The sequence below is a fragment of the Varanus komodoensis genome, unplaced genomic scaffold, assembly GCF_004798865.1.
Source record: "Varanus komodoensis strain SLA01 unplaced genomic scaffold, ASM479886v1 scaffold61, whole genome shotgun sequence".
In the NCBI taxonomy this organism is placed as follows: domain Eukaryota; kingdom Metazoa; phylum Chordata; class Lepidosauria; order Squamata; family Varanidae; genus Varanus; species Varanus komodoensis.
In genome coordinates, this window is record NW_025336236.1 from 95,671 (window position 1) to 121,839 (window position 26,169).

The following is a 26,169-nucleotide window of genomic DNA, read 5'->3' on the forward strand; positions in this document are numbered from 1 at the left end:
ATGGAGGTAGATGAAGAGCTTGTCAAGATATAACAAGACTACTGGTGAAGGCAGGGTCAGGAACAGGCAAGGGTCAGATAGTGACAAGGCATGCCATGGCAGGAGAAGAGCAAAGTCAGAATCAGGAAATGCAGGAGTGAGGACATGAGCAAGACTAGCACTGGGACAGACTCTCACACTTAGCTTCGTGTGCAGATCTACTGCACTCCCAACAATCTTCTTCTATTCATTGAAGTTTTGAAAACTAGAGGTAAGGAGTTGATTCTAGGTACATAGATTTGCAAAGGAACAATGGGATTGAGGTCTTTTATTCTGTATATTTATTATATAACATGTCTGATGAGAGGAAGAGTCATGTGATTTCTGCAGACACAAATTCACAGTTTTGAGAACTGAAAGCATCTGCAATAATATGTTCTAGATAGAAAAATTGCTCAATAATCTTACAGAAATATCTGGAAGAGCATAGTGGAATTATGGATTAATGGAATTCATTAGCAAAAAATTTTTAAACACTGCAAGAATATACAGCCTCATTCTACATAATTAAAAACTAACCCTTATTGCATGATTAATAACCTTTAGACTATAATGTATCTTAAATAAAAAATTATCTTCAGAGAGATTTTTTACTCAAAAAGAATTTTATTAAAACAATTCAATATAAATAAAAAATCTGATTTAAGAAAAAATTCAATTTAAATAAAAGCTCTTATTTTTTATTTATTCTTATCCACCCAAAGCCTGCCTTGGTGGATCCAGGGAGTGCTAAATACATCTCTGTGTGAATGAGTTGCTGTACCTTTGATCATGACATTTTTCTGGATTGACCCTGAGGGCTTGCCATTGGAGGCCCTGTCTTTCAGTTGCTTGGATCTTACCTTTGGGGTCAGTTGCAGAGAATAACATTGGATTACTAATCCTCAACCCCTTGGCAACTGAGCTGTGAAAATCTACAGATTACCACCTTCTGCCCAATCTTGTTTAACATCCATATGAAACTGCTGCAAGGAATCATTAGGGGATATGCAGCCAAGTGTCACGAGTATCTAAATCAGATGAGGCTGTACAAGTCTGGGGTTAATTCCTAGGCTCAGTAATTGGCTGGACAAGGGCCAGTAAACTGAAGCTGAATTCTAGTAAAATGGAAGCTCCCTGGGGGTATGGTTTCTGAGTTGAGGAGATACGTTTATTGCCTATTCAGGATGGACTTGCATTCCCTCTGAAAGATCAGGAACTCCTAGATCCACCATTATTATATCCATCCACCATCCCATGTGGCTAGGTTGCTTGGAGTGCCTTTTATGAGCTTTGACTGGTTTGTCAGCCTCAGCAAACAGGGAAAGCTTGGCCAGAGTACTATAGGATTAGTTACCTCAAGAATAGATTACTGCAATGTGTTCTATGTGTAGCTTCCCTTAAGACTCGTCTGGAAACAAGAGCTCATGTAGAATATAGTGTCAAAGCTGTTGTCAGGAGCTGCCACTATGCAACTCCTTTGTTGAATTAACTGCATAGGCTGCTTATTTATTACCACTCCAGGTTTAAGATTTGGTACTAGTGTATCAAGCCCTGAACAAGTTGGGACTAGGATATTTGAGAGTGTCTTCTCTCTTACCAACCTGACTGGTCATTAAGGTCATTAGATGGCATGTTGTTGGCGATTCTACATGAACCTATGGCCCAATTGAAGTTTACCTGGAAAAGAACATTCAGCAGTATGGCTTCATTTCTCTAGAGCTCCTTCACCCCTTAGCTCAGGCAGGAACCAACATTGTGTTGTTTATGGCACCTCCTAAAGACATCTTAATTTCAGAAAGTCTTCCTTGACTAACTGCCCAAGTTTTTACTGATACCCTGTTTTTAACATATTGTGTAACCATTTTATCTGTTTTATCTTTTTATTTTTCCTTCTCAGGAATCTGTTTAGATGTGCATGAATAAATAGAATCCAGTATGTGAACAAAAATTGTAAACAAAATAAAGTAGGCATTGCTGTATCACACAAATCTTCTGCTCTTTGAATTACAAGAATATGTGAGATTATTAGTAACTTTACAGAGGTCTACTAGATGGCCAACTCCAAATCAAATACAGACTTGAATCTAGATTTTGGATGGTCTTTCAATGATTTTGCCTCCTCTCTGCCACATGTGCATTGCATGCATGTACACATTCATCTTGTACAGTTGCTTAATATGTCTATACATTCTAAATTACCTGCATTCTACAGTCACTTAACTATTTTACACTTTTTTGGTGGATATCTTTTTTCTGAATCTTATCACGTTTTTCCACCCATACTGTAAACCTCAACTGTTTCCCTTTATTTGTTCCTTGGTCCAACCTTTTTGTTTTTCACTCCTGTATTATAGGAGTGTATTATAGTAGAAGGTTATGGCTGAAATCTAAAAAGGCTTTATGAAAGGCTTTATGAATGTATTTAGAAAAAATACATGAAGAAAAGAAGCTATAAAAATATGTTTACTCTGATAATGGATTTGCATATACTGCATCCTTGAATAATAATATGATTCTATAAGATAATTCAAGGATGCATTGATGAATGCATGTATGCTTCTTGTATACTTCACATTGTTCCCAAGTTACATAATATACAGTGGTACCTTGGCTTACGAACACCTCAGTTCACGAACAAATTGGGTTGTGAACAAAAATTTCATAAAAATTTTGACTCAGGTTGCGAACTCCGCATTGGGTGGCGACTGCAATCACGGCCATCTCCCCCCCCCCAAGTGGGGAAATGGGCATGATCGTGGTGGGGGGGGATGGCCGAGATCACACCCGTCTTTCCTGCATGAGCGTGCCCATGATTGTGCCCATATTTCCTGCAGAAGCATAATTGGCCATCTCCCCCCTCCCCAGCATGATCATGCCCATCTCTCCCCCAAGCGCGCCTGTGATCGGTGTGCTGAGGGGTGTGATCACGGTCATGCTGGGTGGGGGGAGATGGCCATGATCTTTGTTGTTCTGTGCCACTTTGCTTCACATTTTTCTGATTAAAAAAATAGTTGTAGAACGGATTGACCTTATTTACATTGAACCTTATAGGGAAATTTAACTTGGCTCATGACCAATTTGGGTCACAACCAGAGACCTGGAACGGATTAAGTTCATGAGCCGAGGTGCCACTGTAGAAGCTTTCCATCTTGCCTGTTGTTTACTCCATGTTCCATGAAGATCATCTCCATGTTCCTCATGCCCTTCAAAAAGGCTTCCTAACTTCAAGTATATACTGACGGAATCTCAGTTAGCAGTGACTGACAAAAAAGTCCAATCAAAATATCAACCCAGTGTGTGACTGCTGTGGAAAAGGAAAAATCCATGTTAGACATAATTAGGAGGGAACTGAAAATGAAACTGCCAATCATACTGCTCTTAAACAGATCAGTGGAGCGATCACATTTAGAATACTGTGTATAGTTCTGGTCACCATACCTAAACAAGATACTGTAGACTTGGGAAATGTACAGAGAAAGACATCTAAAATGATCAAAGGGATGCATTTGAAATTATTTAACTTAGAAAAAAGACAAGGGTGGGGTGATTTTGTGTTGTGGAGAAAATGGATAGGGAGACACTTTTTCCTCCTTCATAAAACTAGACTCCTGGGACATCCCAAGAAGCTAATTGGTGGGAAATTTAGGACTATGTACTCTAGTTGCTGGGAAACAGTGGTGGAGATGCTTTCATGTTCTGATTGTCGGTTTCTTGTGACTAGCTGGTTGCCCCCTGTGTGACTAGAATACTGGACTAGATGGACAGTTGCTCTGATCCAGCATGGCTGTTCTTATTTTACAGCCTGGTATATGACGAGGCTGAGATACTACCAGGATATATTCCTCCCTGCTCTTAGAATGCCTGCAAACCTCTACCTTTGAGGCTAGTCTTTCAACCTTGGAACTACAGCTGGCACAGTTCTTTCCAGATTAGTGATAGTGGATGGTGTGTGTTCTGAATTTAGAGTTTCAGCTCCAACCTCATAGGGCATTCTTGCTCAGCGGGAACTGAATTTTCCTGTGCCCAGCTAGACTCTGTCTAGAAGCCATAGAATTGCAACCTAAAGGACTGCCATTAATCCCAACTACCTACTGAAGTTTTATTACAGTACATTTTAGCATTGTACTTCTACAGAGATGACTAATTAAAAATGCAGTGGATAATAAACTTCAGGTGAAGTGAATGTGTTCTGTTTGTTTTGTAAAGTTTTAAAAAAGATTTTCCAAGCAATGGATAGAATCAAATATGAAATAAAATTGTAATTAAAAATACAGAAATTATTACAACTGAGTATATGGTGAACTGGTTGAACATTTTGTCTCTCACCCAAATCTCCTGACTACCCATTCTCTTCAAGTATTGAAGGGTGATTGGGAAAAGTGAAGGAGCAATATACTATGTCGCTGTTTAGGGAGAAAAATGCATTCGCTTCATAGTGTGATCTTTGCTCATGTCCTTGGGTTCCACATGTACTTTTCCTACATTATTTCCTAGGAATTTGGAGCTAGTTGGGGTACTCAGTCATTTTACCTAGAGGGTTTTTCTTTTAGCCTAGCCTTTTTCACTGCTTCCCTCATATACTGGTTTTTCTCTGAGGCACCTACTACAGTCTGGATGTAAAATGTGAATTTTACTGTCAGCTGTATGTCCTCTGAGCCACAGAGATGGGACCAGGTCCCAGGCTTAAGCATACCCTTCAGGTCTTCCCTGTGTATTCCCCCACAGATACTGTCTATAGAACTACATTGAATATCAACTTAATAAATGTATGATATAGTTTAATTATGTGATATTAATTAGTAACCGTGAATGGCAATCAATTAGTCAGGCAATGGTTTACCTATTTAGTGATTAGACATTCAGAATTTTAATTATCTATCTTGCTTAATCTACTTCAAAATAATACAAAAGGAATATCTTGCAATCTCAGCAAATTAGATATCAAATGCAAACATTATTTATGATTATTAATAACAGAAATTATGCAAATATTTGCATAATTAAAACAAAAGTGAGTTAATATAACAATAGTGATTAATATAACAATATAATATAACAATATAATACTTGCTTTCATTTCTGCAAACTCATCAACTGAATCTTCAACAGAGATTTGTCTAAGCTGAAAGCATAATAGGATGGTGGAGGAAACAAGCTATTGTCTGAGGTGCCATAGGATATTTTGGATTCCCAACTCTCCAACTTCAGAGCTGGGTATAGGAACTCTTACCCTGCTCCCAACCAAAAGAAGCTATGCCAGCTGCTCCCCAGTGACAGGGAAAACAACCTCAGAGAGGGGTAAAAGGAGTGGCTTGGTGGGTAGGAGGAGAGTGGAATGTTCCCAATAGGAGGTGTCCTTAAGCCACAGCATTCTTCCCTCCCCTCTACAGTGTTCCACAGATAGGTGAAAAAGCCTGTCTAGTAAAAATGTTAAGCTAGAGGCAAACATTGCCTTTACCATTCTGTCAACTCTGCACTGGATGTGGATAAGCCTTTGACTTCAAGGATTTATAGACCTCCTGAAAGGATGCAGAAGCAGTGGTCGCCACCAATTTAGATAGCTTTAAAAGAGAATTGGACAAATTCATGGAGGAGAAGGCTATCCCTGGCTACTAGCCTTGTTGGCTTTGGGCCACCTATATTATCAGAGGTGGAATGCCTGCATAAACAATTTGCTGAGGTACTTGGACAGGCAGAACTCTTGTACCATTCCTACTTGAGGGATGCCGTGGAACCTGATGTGCAGGATGCAGCATTGGTCTAATCCAGCATGGTTTTCTTATGTTATGTTGTACTATAAATCTTCCTTTCCCTATGGTAGATTTTTAGGTGATAAATTTCCAGTTTCTGTTTAGCAAAAATACTGTTGCCTTATGCAACAGATACTGCACCAGGTGCACTGGTTATCAGTGTCTTTCAAAGCCCAATTTAAAATGCAAATTATTTGAAGGGCCACCTTCATCCATTTCAGACTTCCTGCACTTTAAAATCAGAAAGAGAGGGGGCAGTTAGGTGAGTCCAAGAGAGAGGTGCATTCTGCATTTGACCCTACACTTCTGGACGGTGTTGCCACTGGAGGTGTGTTCGGCTCTCTCACTGCAGTCTTAGGAAGACCCTGAAACTTTTCTTGTTACTTTGGTCTTCCTCTGTTTATCAGACTGGGCTTTAGCTGCAGTTATGCATTGTAGGTGCTTTCTTATGCATATTTTGTTCTATAGAAAGTTTGCTGTTTCATTACTATAGTAATTGTTATAGGTTTTATCATTTTATTGTTACATGCTATCTTAGGAGGACTCCTGTCCCAGGAAGTATTTTTGAAGCAAGTTCACTCTTGTTTCAGTGAAAGTAGGCCACCATGATACACTTGCAGTAGTGTTTTGCTTTTATTGATTTTTCAATTAGTGATCTCAGCATTTACTGACTTTTAAAGAATATGTAGCTATTTAATTTTATTTCTGTTCTGTATTTTTCATCTTTTATGCTACCTTGAGAGTGTTGTGCCCTTAAAGGCAGCCTAAAACCATTTTAAACCAATACAATTCAATAAATAATAATGATAACTAATTGTTCATCCTAGACAAAAATATTTTTTTCTAATTGAATTAATTTTCATACAAAATTTAGTCTATGCATGTATGGAAACATTTTCTTGCTCATTCCGCTGCAGCCAGACACCATTGTTCTTAATGGTTCTGAACTTAGGAATATTGCCCAATGGCTAAATTGCACTGATGATGTGTAAATGTTCAGTAATGCACTGGGAATCATGGATTTCAGTCTTTGCACAAACTTTGATAAGCTTCATAGCATGGTTCTTATTTAAACAGTTGATTGTTTACTGATTCATCTTCTCTAATAGCCTTCACACAATTTACTCACCAGTATGGCTATTTACTGCTGTGACAGTTCCCTTTCCTCCCTCCATGCATTTTTGTTCTGTTATTTATTCACGAACTCAATGATAAGTACTATTTGATTTGTAGCTAATTGCAGCAACTGTTTTTCATTATTTATGAGTGTCGTAGTCAGAATCCATTTACAATTCTGACTGAGATAAAACTGATTGCAACAACTGATATGACCACAGCAATAAAGTAATTAACTGGCACACTTGAAAGCTGTCAAGGTCTGGGGCATTAACTCCTTTTACATTGCATGAACCATTCATTCTTCTGTGTATGTAGTCCTTTAGATCCCTATTGTTTTTTATTGTACTTGGTTCCATATTTCTGAGATGTACACACAAAAACAAACCAAGAAGCTCTCTAGATTGCATGTTAGAACATACCTACAGAAACGTGTTTATTAATGTATACTGCACTTTTCAATTAAAAACATATAAAACAGCTTACAAAAAATCAAATGATTAGATAAGAAAACAGTACAAATAAGTATAACACAATAATTGAAGTAGATAAATCTGCAACCAGATAAAATGCACTAGACAACAAACTGACAAGCTAATGTCATAAATTAAATATATGTTAAAATGAGAAGACTATCAGCAGACTAAAACAGAAGCAGCTTGGAAAGTCTCTGTAGGGGAAAGCATCCCATAATCTTAGTACCACCATTGAAAAATCCCTGCCTCACATAACCACTGATCCGAGTTCGCGCAGGAGGAGTACCAGAGCCCTGGTAACACTACAGTTATAGCAATATGATGGCATTGCTCCCTAGATCTATACTATGGATCAGTATGCAGCCAATAATTCTGACACAATATAAGTTTTTTCTTTCAGTTTCCTTAAACCTAGTGAATTAACTCTTCATTTACACATATTTCTGTATTTTTCTACCCTAAAGAACTCCTGATAGACTAAAGTAGTTGATAAAGACTGGCTAATACTGAGGGAATAAAACTGGTCATTACAGAGACAAAAAGGGTACACTTGACCCTAGCTGGTGTGAAGTTTAACGAAAGACAATATGATATTCCTGGAAAAACTTGTTTGTTTATTTTAAGGATTCTGTTTCAAACAAAAAAGCACAAAATTGTTTCTCATGTTTTGTTATCTTTTTCTTCCCTAATTAGGACAGAATTTTACCCTAAGGCAGTTAGGAGTTTGTGAACCAGCAACTCGAAGAGGACTGGCATTTTGTGCTGAAATGGGGCTTCCCCACAGAGGTTACTCTATCAGTGCAGGGTCAGATGCTGATACTGAAAATGAAGGAGTGATGTCTCCAGAGCATGCCATGAGACTTTGGGGCAGGGGGGTCAAATCAGGCCGCAGTTCCTGTCTCTCAAGCCGTTCCAACTCAGCCCTCACATTAACAGATACCGAGCATGAAAACAAGTCCGACAGTGAGAATGGTAAGTCTTTCTGTATGTGTGAAATGAACGTCCCTCCCACATACACCTATTTCATTTTTATATTTATGCAACTCTTATTCTTTAAACATGACAATACTTGTTGAACAACTTCAATTAATGCAACATTTTGAGGAGAAAGCAAGATCTAGTTTTGATCACTTTACACTGCAATCTGACGCATGTCTACACAGAACTATGTCCCACTTAATTCAATTGAGTTTCCTCCCAAATAATTGGGTTTAGGCTTGCAGAAGTAAGTTACACAAGCAGTCTATACAACATTTAATTAACCACTTTGCAATATTGATAGGAGAGAAGATGGCAACAAATGACTTATTTGATTGTGCCAGCTCTCTTCAAAGAAGCACACAAAAGAAAAAGCATTCCTTTAAAACATTTTAAGTAAGCTTTGAATTTGAGAGAAATTCACAGAATAGCTTATAAAGATCACTTAAGTGACAGAACAACAAATCTGATCATGGTTTGAATTTATGATTTCATAAGAGCATTTGAAATTACAGTAAAATGGGAAGAGTACCCTTTGTGCCTTAGGGCAGTTAAAGCACACAAAGAAATAAAAAGTTTTATTTTATTTTGAATATGAAACAGTCTTCATGTTGGAGCTTTCTTACAGTTAATTGTTAAGGAACCAGGTTAGTATTCTGGCTTGTTTACAGGTGACATACAGTTTACTCATTACTATGTGTATTTCTTTAAGAGGCTCCATAGTTAGTGGTAGGGCAGATGCTTTACATGAAGAAAGTTCCACATAGACAAATCCTGGGCTACATGAATAGTTATGTATGACAGCCTAAGACCGCTTCATAATTTTCATACATTAATACAGCTCGTGCAACAGAACTTTCCCAACGAATTGAATTCTTCACTGTGTGGCTTTGCTTTTCTCCCTAGAAAAAAGCAAGTTGAAATTTTACATGTCTTTGTTATAAGAAGCCATTCTCTCCTTTAGGTTTTTATTTAAATCAACCACTAACAGAAACTCATTCTATCACTAAAAGTTTACTATTCCTGATAGAATAGATTACAGTTGCCAACTTCTAAAGGAGATGGGCCTCTCCCTTTTTAACAGCAGCAGAAATTCTTATCCAAAACCAAATGGGACTAAGAATATCAGTTCTCAGGAATCTCACAGTTGCAAGAAACAAAGATAAGTGTGGGGAAGGGGATACTCAAAATATATTTGCACCTCAATTTTATTCTAGAATGTAGAAGATTCTGTAGCATTTTGTGAGAGGCAAGAAAGATAGTACCAAAGCAATTAATGGATGTTTCTAATTTAGCACATTTAGCTCATGGACAAAGAGTTTTTTTTCCTGGTTGTGGCAGTCCTGAATAGAACTTTTTATTCCACTGTTTATAAAGTTAGATTTCAGAGCAAGCAGCCAAGTCAATAGAAGCTAACTTCATGGCATGGTACACATGCTGCAACAACTTAGAGCTTTGTTTAATTATGTACTGCTGTGAGCTAGCCAGCATGCTAGTGCATGTGATTCAGTTCCTCCTTTTTGGCTGCTCCTGCTATCAGGAGCAGCTAAAGAATCCAGACTCTCCAACGCTAGCTTACTTAGAGTAAAATTGAAAATGGAAACTCTTGCCTGTTTCTTACACCGGAGTACATGTTTCGGAAGTTGCAAAAGTCTTCATGACATGACTTTAGCATATCATGCAAAGAATCATTTATGTAATTCAGTTCTTACATGACAAAAAGTAACTTGAAAATGTCCTTGAGATAGTCACTTTGGAACATCTACAATGTTGTGAGCTGGTAAAGTCAATATGTGTCAAATAAAAAACAAATGTGTGAATTTACACTGAATTTGTGCATTTCAGAGTCTTTTGTAAAATGCAGGAAGGCACTCCCATTGTATTAGGAAAGCTAGATTTTGTCATAAAGTTTTGCTTTTATTCACAATGGCAATCAACTCGCACATAAATCAGTTGGAAATAACTCATGTTGGCATAGATAAGACTTCCTTCAAAAATTTGAGTTTGAGATGTCTGTGATTTCTCTCTTAAGCTCTTTCAATTCTTTAAGAGGAGTGTGGCTCTTAGGTCATACCTGATGATAGCCTTATTACACAACAAATGCACAGTTGACTACTTTTTCCAGAAAATCCACATGTTTAAAAATTAGTTATTTGTTAAGTTCATATGCCTTCTTTCTTGCAAAAGGTCCAATGCTGTATACATACTTCTTCTGTCAATTTTATCCTCACATTAACTTTGTGAAGTAGCTTAAGCTGAGAGTCAGTGACTGGCCCACTCACCCAGTGAGTTTCATGGCCAAATGAGAATTCGAAACTGTTAGCCCCTCCAAGTGTTCCTCTGATATGAACACATAATTTTATTAAAATACTCAAATAAATATATTACAGGGAAATCTCTACATTTCTACCCTAAGCTAGCACCTTTCTAGTTTGGGTGGCGTATATAATGTGATTATATCGCATAAGCAACAAACTGAGTCCCTCAGCCATGTTCTAATTTATATATTGCTAACAGTGTTCTTCTATCTCCTTCCCAGCACTACAGCTAGTCCACACATCTGACCCCATATCAGTGTCTCTTTCCTGTTCTTGAAATATACTGCACAAGTGTTGGTAGCACTTGTTTAGCACTAAAAATATTTGTTTTTAGACAAAGATTCGTATTTGAAGCGAAGCCTTAAAAAACTTGTCTTATACAGCAGGACTCCCATATCTTTGCGGGATAGTTTGCAAGTCCCCCAGTGGATACCTGAAACCACGGATAATACTGAACACTACATTCACTGGAGTTATGGGTGCATGGCCCTGGCAAAAATAGAAAAAATGTGAATACCTCTAGAGTCTTCTCACCCACTGACAGTCAAACACATGAGTGAGGCTGGCTTGTCCCAAGACAGCGAGCTTGGTTTCCCCAGACAGAGTGCATAGTTCCCTAGAGATAACTGCCTTTTTTCACTTTTATGAGGGTCATACACCCCAGCCCCCATGAATGTGGAGGGCCGACAGTCAACCTTGAATAAGTGAAACTGTAGAAAGTGAGACAGTGGATATAGGGGTCCTTCTGTACTTCATTAAAAAGGTTGAGAAGGGAAATATAGACAGCTTTCAGCTTACAAACAGCCAAGTTTTGAACATCTATACTTATGAACAAACTGCCATAAAGCCTATTAATTCAACAATTCAAGTTAAAGACAAATGGTTTGTAGTAACAAATGTGAGAACTTTTGGAGTTTTGTAGCCTACTGTGGAAAATTGTTATCACTGTAGAGAGAGGGAAAGTGAAAGGGAAGAGAAGAACTGCTTCCAAGGCATGCCTTCTTACCCTGCCCATCCAGAGAGGGAAATCTCTCCTGCATGTCCTTGGTGCAAAGAGGTGGCACTGGTGAGTGAAAGGGCGGGTAGGGAATAAGAACATAAGAATGTAATAGATGAAGAAGAGGAGTCCTGCTGGGTCAGACCAAGGTCTGAGTGAGAGAGAGGGGGAAGCAATTCAGTACACTTACGATCAACAGTATTAACAGTTAAGGTTTGAAGCAAGGGGGTAGAGATTTTCCATGTTTTCAGGGTTCCTGTACCTCTAACTCCCACAAATGTGAAGGACCAACTATATATGAAAGTGTTGCTTAAGTGTTTTACATATACAGAAGGGTAAAATATCTATGTATACTATGTATTTCAAGACCAACATTTGGCTTACTAATGTGATCCAACTTACATACAAATTCAATTTAAAGATGTTCTCAGGAATCGAACCTGTTTGTAACCTGAGGACTTCCTGTATTAGCATAAACTGTCAATGTCTGCGAAGGGCTGATACTTAGATTATTCATGATAGAACTATGAACCGAAACAGAAATGACATTATTTGTGCAAATGCAATCAATTATTCATTTTTGTTAGCAAAAAGCAATCAGGAAGCAGCTTCAGCACCATTGGAACCACAGAGTGGAATAAGAACGTTTAACCTCTAGTAAGCTGCCATTTACATTGGGAAAAATGAGCCGTTGCTTTTTTGGAACCAGGGAAGTTTCTTATGTGGTGAGGAAGGCATTAATTCATACACAGAATTCATTCACACAATTAAAGCTATGTCTAGTAATTTAGGACTGATATGATAAAAGATACATTTAAATCTTATAGAAGAGTGCCCATCTTAATACACTTCTTTGTTTGACATCATCAAACTTGAGATCTGTCAAGTGCTTATTTCAGCTCGTCTAATGATTTTTAAATTCCCTCTAATGAGTGAAGTCATCAGTATTAGAACAATTTTTGTTTTTTGTCTAGAAAAAAAAACAATGTAGTGTTTTAGCGGAATAGCAATCTCTACTTTGCCTACAGTGCCCTTGCCTTGCCTGTACTATAATAGTTATTGAATACAAAAATTGAATTGTAGGGCTCAACTAATTTTTGAATTAAAATTTAGAATTTAGCAACAGCATAAATAAATTAATTCAGCATTATGTATTATTGGATGATGCAACAGACTGTCTGATGTTTCTGATACATAAAAGAAGAGTTTAGCTACAAAAATACTTAATTTTATTTTATAGAATCATAGAATTATAGAGTTGGAGGGGCCAAGAAGACCACTGGGTCCAGTCCCCTGCTCCGTGCAGGACTCCAGGTTAAACCATCCCTCTCAGATGCCTGTCTAGCCCTCAGCCTCCCTATATAATTGTTTCCATTGTTGCATTGCTCCAACAGTCTAGAAGTTTTTCCTGTTGGTCAGTCAGAATCTTGCTTTATGTAACTTGTCCTCCACTCTTGGATGAGTAAATACTTGAAGAGTGCTATCATAGCTTCACTCAATCTTCTCTTCTCAAGACTAAACATGCCCAGTACTTTCATACCCTCCTCATAGGGTTTTATTTACCTGGATCATTCTTGTTGTCCTCCTCTGAACCCTTTCCAGTTTGTTTACATCTTTCTTAAACTACACTGCTAAGAACAGGACAGATGAGACCTAACCAGTGTTGAGTAAAGGGGAACTAGTACTTCAACTGATTTGTAACTGATACCTTTATTAATGTAGTCCAAATTAAGAGTTGGCTTTACTGCGGCCACATCAAATTATTGACATGATCTACAACAATTCCAAGATCTTTCAGGAATTTATTGATCAGGAAGGAAGCAAGCAAGCAGTAGAGCAGTAAGGAAAATAAAACTTAGCTAGTTCTGGTATCTCAGCTGCGTAAAAAGTATTGCCCACTAGCACAAGCCATAAGTCTTTTTGTGACTGGAGATGCAAAGCAGATTGTTCTATAGATTTACCTTATCTGAAATAGAATTGCAATTATTGTTACATAGGCTTAATAATAGTCATGTCAGCAAATTTATTTGGCTATCCAGAATCTGACATACTATAATGCATTCACAATACAATATAAAATCTAAATATATTTAAGGTTAAGAGGTGCTTCTGATGTAAATTAAGGTTGATTTTAAAAAATCAAATGTCAAGAAAAAAGAAAATAATCTCGATCTGAGGTTGCTCAAAAGTCTATTTCCCACATCTATATTCAAAGGATAGCTACATCTGTTTCAAAACTTATGGTTATTGTGCATTCTCTCTCAGTATTCCAGTGCTTCAGGTAAGTTGTGTATGCACTGATAAACTTCATAGTCCTGTTATAGAAGTTTTAAAAATAAGTATTTCCCTTATAACCCCCACCCCCAGTTAGACCACACATTTCTTCCCTCAACAGAGATATCCCTTGTTGTTCATAGAATCATAAAACATTAGAGTTGGAAGGGGCCATGAAGGCCATTGATTCCAACCCCCTGCTGTTGCAGGACACCATGTTACACCATCCCACTCAGATGGCTGTCCAGTTTCAGTTGTTGTTCAGTTGCAAAGTTGTGCCCAACTCTTCACGACACCATGGACCATAGCCAGGTCTTTCTATCCTCCACTGTTTCCCAGAGTTCACTCAAATTCATGTTCAATGCATCAGTGACATTATCTATCCATCTCATCCTCTGCTATCCCCTTCTCCTTTTCTCTTCAATCTTTCCCAGCATCAGGGACTTTTCGAATGAGTCCTTCCTTGTCATTATATGGCCAAAGTATTTATACTTCAGCTTCAGTATCTGTCCTTCTAAAGAGCAGTCAGGGTTGATTTCCTTTAGGATTGACTGGATTGATCTTGTTGCAGTCCAAGGGACTCTCAGCAGTCTTCTCCAACACCACAATTCAAAAATGTCAGTTCTTCAGCACTCAGCATTCCTTATGGTCCAACTCTCACAGCCATACATTACAAAACCATAGCTTTGACTATTGAATCTTGGTTGGCAAGGTGATGTCTCTGCTTTTTAGTATGCCATCTAGATTTGCCATAGCTCCCAGGGAGCAAGCATCTTTTAATTGCATGGGTAAAGTCGCTGTTTGCAGTGATCTTGAAGCCCAAGAAAATAAAATCACTACTTCCATTTCTTCCTCTTCTATTTGCCAGGAAGTAATAGGAGTGTATGCCATGATCTTAGTTTTCTTAATGTTGAGTTTCAAGCCAACTTTTGCGCTCTCCTCTTTCACCCTAATCAAGAGTTCTCTTTAGTTCCTCTTTACTTTCTGCCATTAGAGTGATACTGTCTGCATATCTGAGGTTGTTGATATTTCTCCAGGCAATCTTAATTCCTGCTTGTGATACATCTAGCCTGGCCTTTTGCATGATTTACTCTACATACAAGTTAAATAAGCTGGGTGGCAATATACAGCCTTGTTGTACTCCTTTCCCAGTTTTGAATCAATCAGTTGTTCTACATCAGGTTCTAACTGTTGCTTCTTGACCCACATACAGTTTTTTCAGGAGACAGGTAAAGTGGTCTGGTACTCCGATCTGTTTAAGAACTTGCCACCATTTGTTGTGATCCACACAATCAAAGACTTTAGTAAGTGAAGAAGAAGTAGATGCTTTTTTGGAACACTCTAGCTTTCTCCATAATCCAGTGAATGTTGGCAATTTGATCTCTAGTTCCTCTGCCTCTTTGAAACCCAGTTTGTACTTCTGGTAGTTCTCTGTTCACATACTGCTGAAGCCTAGCTTGTAGGGTTTTGAACATAACGTTGCTAGTGTGTGAAATGAGCACACTTGTACACTAGTTTGAACATTCTTTGGCATTGCCCTTCTCCAGGATTGGAATGTAAACTGACTTTTTCCAATCCTGTGACCACTGTTGAGTTTTCCAAATTTGCTGGCATATTGAGTGTAGCACTTAATTGCATTGTCTTTTAGGATTTTGAGTAGCTCAGCTGGAATACCGTCACCTCCTGTACAGTGTTACGAATCTCCACCCATTGAGTGGAGTTCTAGTCAGAATATTCCTACTTGATGAAAGGGAAGGAAGATGCTTTCTTTTTCTCCACAGCCATTGCCGCTCTTGGGCAGGGTCCCAGCACCTGTTGTAGTAGACTTACAGAAAGTATAAGGAACTGCAGAGAGAGGAGGAATCAGAACTTGCCTACTCCAGTGGGAGTCCCCTCCTGGATCAAAAGCCTTCTGCAGAGGGAAGAAGGCCTTCTGTTCATAGGAGCCAAATTCCTTATCCAGCCCCCAGTTCTCCAGATTGCTGTGAACATCCTGAGAGAGAGAGTCCAAACTAAAATCACTTTCTTTTTGTCTGTACTCATAGCTGTACACCTGAAAGACCATTCCTTCTATTTTAGTCATCACTAGGGATGTCAAGAGAAATCCACAATCAATTCAAATAAGTTGTATTTATATAAACCTGACTTGTGGATTCCACAGCAGACCAGGTTTTCTGAATTGTGCAGCTTTCATGGACTTGAAAACTTTTTTGTTACATTGCTTTACTGCTCAACAGGTGTTATTCAGAATGAATAACAAATTTCAAATCAGTTCTTGAAAGTATTCAGAGAAAAGAAATGGCTTTGCCTGGTGCCAAAACAAAAACAAGGTTGGCACCAGGTGAATTTCTTTGCTTATTAATCTTAGCCTGTTTATCTAAAATAACATGATCCATCATTCTGCTTGGTGACATACTAGAGTTTTTGCTATTTACAGAATCCTAACCCAGTCAACCTTTACTCAGTGTATCTTCCTCTAGATAATCAGGAAAAGTTTCCTCACTGTCAGAGCAATATGGCAGTGGAACCAGTTGCCTAAAGAGGTTGTGGGCTCTTTCATACTAGAGACATTCAAGGTGAAACTGGATAGCCATCTGAGTGGGATGGTGTAAATTGTGTCCTGCAACAGCAGGGGGTTGAACCCAATAGCCTTCATGGCCCCTTCCAACTCTACTATTCTATGATTCTGTGACAATCTGCCACAAGGCTGCAACTATGTAGATCTTTGACAGAAGCTCCTGGTTATCTACACTGTTTACTCCAGCATGTGAGGCAGGTTACAGAAAGATTAATGAAGAATTTAAAGATGTCATTTTTCACCACCACTGATACCATGTATGTCCACCTGAAAGTACCTGGAAGCACAGAAGCTTCCACCCACTTGAGAAACCTGTGCTTTGGAGGTTTCAAATTTTATGCAAGCCTTAATGCATGCATGTCTGTGCTTGAATGCATGCTTCTGAAGAAGTCCAGGGTTGGACACGGTTGGCTCCATAACAACATTTAAGGGTGGAGCTATGGAACACTGGGAACAGAAATGGTTAGCCCTACTTACATGTGTTTAGTACTTTGACATTGCTAGATAACTTAATACTTGCATGATTTAATTCCTATCACTTCAAATACATTGAAATGTAGTCTCTGTAATAGCAGAACATCTGTTTATGTGTTAAAAAAACAAACTATTAAAACTGTTTGTTATGGAGAATATTTGTACCATGTAGTGCCAATCTTGCTATGGCTATGATAGTAAATGCGAGCTTGGAGTTAAATGTTTCACTAGTGAGGAAATCATTGGAAAGCTTGTTTTTTTATGAAACAAGGGAAACTTCTTCTGTATGAACATCACTATGTATGAATATAAAAATATTTATTTTTATTTAATTTACATTTATAAAATTTATTCACACATTTTACTTATGTATTACATATTATCTACTTTCATTGAGAACCAGTGTAGTATAGAGGTTAGAATATTGGGCAAAGACTCAGGAGGTCCAGGTTCTAGTCCCCAGTCAGCCATGAAGATCACTGGGTGACGTTAGGCCAGCTCCTGACTCTCAGCCTAACCTACCTTATAAAGTTGTCGTGAGAATAAAGTAGACAGGAGACTAATCATGTCAGGTGCCTTGGGTTCCTTGCAGAACAAAAAAGGCATGCTACAAACACAATGCAGTAACTGTATATAGCAGGGGTGGCCACACTTGCTCAGTGGAAGAACCACATATAGTAAATATCAGATGTTTGATAGCCACACACAGGTGCTTATGGGCAGCAGCAGTGGGTAGCCATGGGCACCTCCAGCATCAACAATACGCCACAAAATAAAGAGACATATAAGGCTCTCAAGCCTTGTTTGGCCACCCCTGATATATAGCGTTGTGCTCTTGTTATTAAGTTGGGCCCATTTGTCCTTCCCTGAGTATGTTTTTTCAACTTGTTGAAAAAAATTGTGCATAATACCATACACAACAGAACACGTAATTCTTTGAAAATATTCTTTTTACCTGTTAGAGTTTTACCAGTATACTTTTTTCTAAGACTTCACTAATGCCAAAATAATTATTGCATAAAATTGGAAAAATGTAAGGCTTTATTTGCAAAACAATGATACTGAATTGTTGGGTGTCTACATCTATGAGAAGCACACCTTCTTTTCAACAACAATCTCCTTGTAAGCATTTCCAGTGCTTTTCTAATCAGTTAGGGAAAGCTTGCTTCACTATTTAAGGTTATTGGTTAATCAGTAATGCCTTACAGGACTAGGTTATTTTTCTTTAAGGGTGGGATTTTACTCTAAATTCATGAGTAATTTGTAAATGTATGTTATCTGAGGTGTAATCAACAGAATAAATATTTTAAATTGGCATAAGCGTAAAGGTTAGTAGTGTGGCAAAAAATAAAAGAGTTGCACAAAAGATTATTCATGACTGTATTTGCTGAGTTATTGTTTCCCTGACACCTATAGTTAGGGAACAGCACACGGAAAAATTAGTTTACTTCCAAACATTTTGTTGGAATTATGTTGGTGGTATTTCCAGGCTCTTTAAAAAGCACGTGGAAACTAAGAAAGGACTATCAGTGTTTAGGCAACTGTTGGAAGGAATAAGAGAGCCTGAGAGCAGACACTGTTTGCAATAGATTTGGTATAGAACATTTGAGCAGCATGTAATTTGAAGGAACAACAGGATAACTTGGGAAGGAGGAAGGAGATAATGGAAGATAAAAGGAATCCTGCTATGTGGAGCATCTAGTACATTTGTACAGCTCTTAGAAAAGAACTGTGAAAAAATTCGGGGACATGAACCACTTATACATGTATGTCTTAAGTCTCGCTCTGATAGTTATCTGGGCAGGAATGGTCAGAATATGGATGAACAGGTATATGTCCCTCCCTCCATCACATCCACAGTGTAATGTATTATTTGGATAGTCCACAAATAGCATATAAGTTTGATTTCTGGAATCATCAGCTTACACACACAGATTTGCCAAGAGCAATATTAGTGTGGCAGCTGCAGCTCCATGTGGAATGCCCCCATGTCTTATGTGATGTGATATAAATGATGGAAGAAAAGGATAAGCATCTGTTCATCCACCATGCAAACTCTGTTGCTACCTGAGTGTCTGAACTGGTCCATAAGTTACGACATTACCTAAAGGGTATGTGTGAAGGGATTTCATGGTATTTATTCATTTCTTGTTTTGGAGCATTGAATCAACTGTGTCATGTGTGTACCAATACCACCTGCTCAGATTGTGCTTTAATTCAAATAAGATTCTCTGTGTTACACCCAAACTAGCTTGGCATTGAATTTATTACTTATTTATAAACCTTTTGTAATGTCAGTGTTATTTGTGCAATGCATATGTGCGGATACTGTTATATATTTAGGTTTTGTACAGTATGCTGCAAGATGACAAAGGTAATCTTTGGCATTTACTGATCTTTTTCTTGCAGAAAAAGCAAGACACTAATTGAATTGCTTATAAACACTTTTACAGGAAAAATAATGTGAGATTGAAATACATGTATAACACATTTTATGCAAGATGATGCTTACATAGAATTCTTAAAAATACTTTAACTGGAAAAAGTATTGCATGAGGAAAATAGAAGCTATGAGTCTATTGCTTTGAAAGTTACTTTAATATGACCATTTACATTTAGACTCATTCTAAATCAGTCGTAAAATGCTTCCAGATAACTTTTTGCCGATTAAGCCTTTTTCTTTTTTGTGTGCTACAAATACATTGGTACTTAGTATGACTAGCTAAAAAGTATTTTGGGTAGGTACTTCAACAAAGAAATCTTGATATAATCTCTCATTCCTTCCTAAATTATAAATATTTCTCTAATTTTTGAGATTACAATGAAAGCAAACCATGCTGTGCACACATCAGAACTGATGATGTGTGCTGTTTTGATTTTGAATGCGTTTTTGATGTCCTTGAAAAATCACAGTGGTAGCAATAAAATTGTTTTAATTAATGAATCGGGGAGCACCAAATCTGCTGACTTGGTCTTATTGATGTAATTATCACTGGAACAGAAAGGAGGCAAAATCTGGCAGGCGTGTTAAACTTTGGTTTGTTGTCATCTAAGAAATAATTCAGTACATAACTTATATTTCATATATTCTGTTTTTATAATTATTTTTATTGTGACTTTAGCATTCAGAAGTGCTCAAGTATATTTGTAGGTATAAGGACCTGGCCTCAAGCTTACATATCCTTTTTGCAGCCTTTTTGTCCTAATCTCAGGAAGAGACTGACTGAGTTAGCTAGGAAATCCTGGATTTATTTGAATGGAAGATCATTGCCCTGAGAAAATGATAACTCGATCTGCCCATGTTTACTTTAAAGTAAATTAACACAGATATGCATAAAATACAACCTAGAACTGTACTTTTGTCCATATACATTAGCAAGATAACTGGAAATTGCTATTGAGTAAAACTGCGTACAGTTAGGCTATTTGTTTTTGTTATTGTTGGGAATTCAACAGATCACCTAAAAACTATGCAACATCTCTGTAAGCATTTTTTTTAAATTGTAGCTCTTCATGCTCCTGAAGCAACTGTAGAAATAATCTTACAGAGATTCTGGTTTTATCTTTTTGCATTAACATTAGAAAAGGTAGGGGCTGTTACATTCAAATATTGTACCATGATACTTGAAGTTAATAGACATTATTCGTAGAACTTAAAATATTAGTGAGCAGAGAAATCCTATGGGAGTTAGTATGGGAGTAAAATATTTCCTCTTTTCTTGTAGGTTTCAGGGTGGAGTACTTATTCAGGTTTCCATGCTTCAGTGATTTCTGCCTTCTTTTCAGCAGACACAGATAGGATAATAAACAGCCTCTTTTTAAAAAAAGAAAATTCATGGACACCCAGTCTTCTAATAGGAAAGCAGTTTATGCACATTTCTACATACTCCAACATATACACAGAAGTGGAACAAACCCAGAGCCACAAGCAATGGGATTGACTATGCCAGGCAAGTATCAGAGGTGAAATCCATTTTCCCCATTACATAGGAACCTGCCTGTGTAAGATTATTGCTTCATCTAGCCCAGTATCCCTGACACTTACAACAGCTGTCCATGTTTTCAGGCAGGAATGTCTCCTACCTGGAGACGCTAGGAGTTGAGTCTGCAGTTTCTGCATGCAAACTGTGTGTCTTGACTGGTCACAACAGAAGATATGGGTTCCCTATGACATAGTTTGTATTCCTTGAATAATATTACCTCATCTTCCAAATCTAGAACATCTCTTCGAAGATGTTTTCTGGCAAGTTTTGAGTAATATGCCTTGCAGTAAATCAAATTACAATAGATGTGGGTAATCCTTGCATGTTACAAGCACTGAACACAATTTCTTTTACGGAACAGTGCTATATAAAATATTGTGTAACCCAATCTGCATATCATTGTGAAAGAGATAGCAGTTTGGACTCACCTTTGGTTGATGCCACAAGGAACAACAATGGCACATCAGATCAATCAGTCCTTTTTATTTGTTATGATCCTAGAAACTTGGCTTTGGCACTGTCATGCTTAAATACAGTTCCCTGTGCCTGATACTTCAGACAGATTACTTCAAACTGAAAATCTGCTATCATGTTTCCCACAAACTAAGACTGGGTCTTATATTAATTATTGCTCCAAAAGGCACACTAGGGCTTATTTTCAGGTGATGTCTCATTTTTTCATGTATGTCAATCTACATTTGTTCATTTATTCATGTACAAAAATCTACATTTATTCAAATACAGTCATGCCATCTTCTTCTGGAACATCGTCATAATTCTCCAAACCCCGAATAATGTTGCAACGGATGTACTAAATGCATCCATCTGGCTGAAGATCTTAACTGGGGCTTATTTTTAGGGTAGGGCTTATATTATGAGCATCCTGAAAAATCATGCTAGGGCTTATTTTCCAGTTCGGTCTTATTTTCGGGGAAACAGTGTAGTAGGCAGGCTCTTCTAGAAAAAGATCTTGTGAGATACAAAGGACCAAAGTGTCAAATTTTTGAATTGAGGATCATGACCCTCAAGATACAACTTCCAGTCATACTGAGTACGGGTTTGTGAATCTAAAAAAAGACAGTATCTCACAAAGGACTAGATCTCTTGAATTACCTAGCTGGTTGAAATTATCTATATGTAGTGTGGTGCTCTATTGATGGGTGCAAGAGACCCAAGCTGTTAGGAAAATTTTGTCTCTTTTTAAACTGGAGGGGGGGGCACATTGTGTTGGTAGACATTTCCTGTCCCCCTTTTCTACATAGCCTGAATAATATTTCTATTTTTTTTAAATGGGGACACATTTTGCTACATGTTGATGTACAGAAAACATGATAACATACATATGAATGTAAGGGTCCAGTTGTTTTGAGTAAGAGTGCTCAAAAATCATTTTTCTCTTGTGTTATTTGCAAAGTTCTTTTGTTCTTTACTGTATTGGATATATTGATTTTATGAAATAGCTAATAAGCTTTCCTTTGTGTCAAGTGGCTTTTTTCCTTGCAATTAACTTTTTACAATTGAATTGTTTTATCACTTTGTGAGAGATATCTAAGTGTAAAAACAAAGTACACACAAACTACACCCACATAATTCATTTCTTTTATAAATATTACTGTAATATGTTCTTATGAAGTCCCTATTTTTGTTTGAATTTCAGTAAGGCTTCTAGTATGTGAATAAGCTTGTATTTTATTACACTTTGAACCTGTTGGAATATGAGTAGGAATAGAAATGACAAACCTGCCAACAAAAGTGCGTATAGTCAAGGCTATGGTTTTCCCACTTGCAATGTATGGCTGTGAAAGCTGGACCATAAGGAAGGCTGAGCGCCAAAGGATTGAGGCCTTTGAATTGTGGTGCTGGAGGAGACTCCTGTGAGTCCCTTGGACTGCAAGGTGATCAAACCAGTCAGTCCTAGAGGAGATCAACCCTGACTGCTCTTTAGAAGGCCAGATAGTGAAGATGAAACTCAAATACTTTGGCCACCTAATGAGAAGGAAGGACTCCCTGGAGAAGAGCCTAATGCTGGGAACAATAGATGGCAAAAGAAGAAGGGGACGGCAGAGGATGAGGTGGCTAGATGGAGTCACTGAAGCAGTTGGTGTGAGCTGGGTGGACTCCGGGAGATGGCAGAGGACAGGAAGGCCTGGAGGAGTGTTGCCCATGGGGTCGCGATGGGTTGGACACGACTTCCCGACTAACAACAACAGCAAGAAGAAATGACAAAAAGAAGCATGGGGATAATTGGAAAAGAATGACAATGTGGCACAAAGTGAATCAGAAGTAAGCTCATGACTAGAACAGCCAGTGTGAACATAGTTAAGTGTTTTAGATGAAAATCAAGATAAGGGAAATCTACCACAACTTGATTGTATAAACATTAACATATAATTGATGCAGTATATTAGCAATGGCCAACTTTTCAGCTCACAGCTTTCAGCAACTTTATCTGCCTCTCCTAAGTATTTTTTTAAATGTATTGTATTGTTCAGCATGTTGTGCAAAAGGAAATGGCCTCTCAGTGATGTTTTTTCAATGCCATTCATTTTGTAGTTTATTACAAATGAATGAAATGGAAATGAATAAATATAGCTAAAATAGACACTTTTATTTCTCCCTGAAATTGAACTAAACAGAATGTAGAGATGATTAAGTAAGAAAGTAAAAAAGCAGCAGCAGTTCTGTAAAGCCTTTGGTTTAACACAGCAATACAGACAGTATGCTACAAAATAAATGAAAAGAAGCAGTATGTTCATTAGAAATCTTAAAGGGGGGAATAAAATTTCATCACATTACTTAAAATTGCATCACATTACTTGAAAGGTCAAGATAATGAGTCTTTGGATTAAAGTATCGCCCTTGTGGCCAAGCTGGGCCACAAGCCTTTCTGTAGTGGGTAAAAAAGCCTCCTTAAATGTTGGGTAGTATAGGCACTGAAACTCACACCTGGGTGAATAGTTACAATAATAGACTCAAAGAAATGCCTCTTTCAGGTACATGATAAATTGGGCTGAAGCACAACTCTTTTGAAGTTCAGACTCAGTTTGCAATATTCTCACCCCCCACACACCCTTTCCCTCTCTGGAAATAACAGTAAGAAGGATCACGACAGAGCCCCTCTTAGACCTAGAAACTTCTGGAACAATGTGCAGCACACAAGACTGTCAGAAACCAGGAATGTACCGATATAGCAGCAAGGTCAGTGCTGTGATTTCTTCGCAAATTTTAACTAAATGTAGAGGTCAGAAAAAGAACTGGAGGTGGCCTGCCAGTAACTTTAAATCTGGTATCTGCATTTCAAGGAAAGCACTTATTGACGCCAGTGGAAGGTTCTATTGAAATGCAAGTAGCAGCTTTGGAGAGGTGATTCAGTCTAGATCCTGGCAGGGGAAAGGGGTGGGGGAGTTTTCCTTTCCTTCACAGGCTTCTCTAGGGTTGCTGCTTAGATAACAAGCAAAAGCAAAAAAGAGAAGCAGGGGGTTACCATTAATTCCATGACTGTTACCTTTAGTTTGCCCTCAGATGTAGAGATACCAAAAGACAAAAAATGAAAGCAAGTTAAAAAAAAGCTATTCTAGACAAGTTTGTGTGTGTTGTGCAGTCATCTCCAACTTGTAGCAACTTCCAAGTACTATAATGAAATCCCATGAAGGAAATCCTTTAAACATTTAATTCCGTACTCTCGGCAGATAGCTGCAACATAGTGACCGAGAGAGAGGGCTTTCTAGGTAAAAACAGAATGATGAATTAATGCTTCCTCCTACAACTGCTTTTATGTCTCTTCAAAAAGCCACACTAGCTAACATTAAGCTATAATTAATACAATTTCCTTACCAGTCTGCTACACTTTTTTTTTTTGAATTTGTAATTTAAGGGCACGGTGCTATATATGTTTATATAGAAAAAGGGCCTAAAGATTACAGTATACTTTAGCCAAGATCCCAACTGTGGGACTCTCCTCTGAGTCTTCTCCTCTCAAGGATGAAAAGACCCAGCTCCCTCACTTTCCTCATATCGCTTACCCTGCGAACCAGCCACCATCCAAGTGGCCCTTCACTGCACTGATTTCCAATTTGAGTGATTGGGGTTCTAGTCTCCACTCAGCCAAGAAGTTACCAGATGACTTTGGACCAGTCAGTAACACTTGGAGTAAGCTACCTCACAAAGTTGCTGTTTTGAGGAGAAAACAGAGTGCAAGATGAAAGAGGTAGGATATAAGTGTAATGTATTAATTAGTGCAATATAATAAATAAAAAAATTCTGACCAACAAAAAGAAAAATCACGATCCTCAGCGCTTGCTTTTCTTTTATTCCAGGAAGTAACAGACAGAAATATAGACTTTAATAATTTAAAGGTAAAAAGTAGAAGAATTAGAGCACACAGACCTAAAAACAAAAGGTCATATAATAATTACTGTGAAGTTGATTTATAATTACTATATCGAGAGATGTTTTAGAACCAGAATAAATAATATGATTGTCATGTAATCTTCCATCCCAGGTTTGATTGCTTGTTTTCTTGTCATTGCTTTGTAATTTGCCTCCAGACATGCCATTTGTTACAGTGGCACCATGAGGGGCAAATTGCAGCTTGTTTTTCAGCAGGAAACTGGTATGGTAGAAGTCACCCCCACACACACACATACAGATTCATTCTCTCTCTCTCTCTCTCTCTCTCTCTCTCTCTCTCTCTCTCTCTCTCTCTCTCTCCCCCCCCCCCCTCTCTCACACACACACACACTCCTATTTCTTTAAAAGAAAAATAAAACCAACATAAATTATCACATAGCACATGTATGTTCCATTTCCTAGTGAAACGGTAACAGTTACATGTAAGCTCCCACAAGCATGGTCAGTGCTTAGAGAAGATAAAAAGATTCTAAAAGTGGGGTTATGCCTTTATATATTTATTACACTTTTAACATACATTCTTGTTTGGAGAAGGGAGCCTCTTTCTCTAGGCTATAGAGATTCAGAGTGGGTAGATTAAGAAAGCAAAGCTGTTTCATCATTTTCTGGTGGGTTATCTTAATAGATCAGGCATCAGATCCTTATTTTTATTTTTTGCTCCCCTTCTCTAGACTAAGTTAGCAACATTCTACTACAGTACCCAAGAATTAATTGTAATTAAATAACTTTTACTTGCATTCTTAAAACCATTTTAATCCATTTGGCTAGCATCATTATGTCAGCTTTAAAAATCC

The 26,169-nt window shown here is 37.8% G+C and overlaps 1 protein-coding gene across 6 annotated transcripts in view; it reads left to right on the top strand.

The window, feature by feature from the left end:
• TENM3 (teneurin transmembrane protein 3) overlaps positions 1-26,169 on the top strand; it is a 384,209-nt gene that overhangs the window by 17,830 nt on the left and 340,210 nt on the right. For all 6 annotated transcript variants that reach the window (XM_044449875.1, XM_044449876.1, XM_044449877.1 and 3 more), the window contains exon 2: positions 8,057-8,335. In XM_044449875.1, the coding sequence (XP_044305810.1) occupies positions 8,057-8,335 (279 nt within the window). The remainder of the gene's footprint in view (positions 1-8,056; positions 8,336-26,169) is intronic.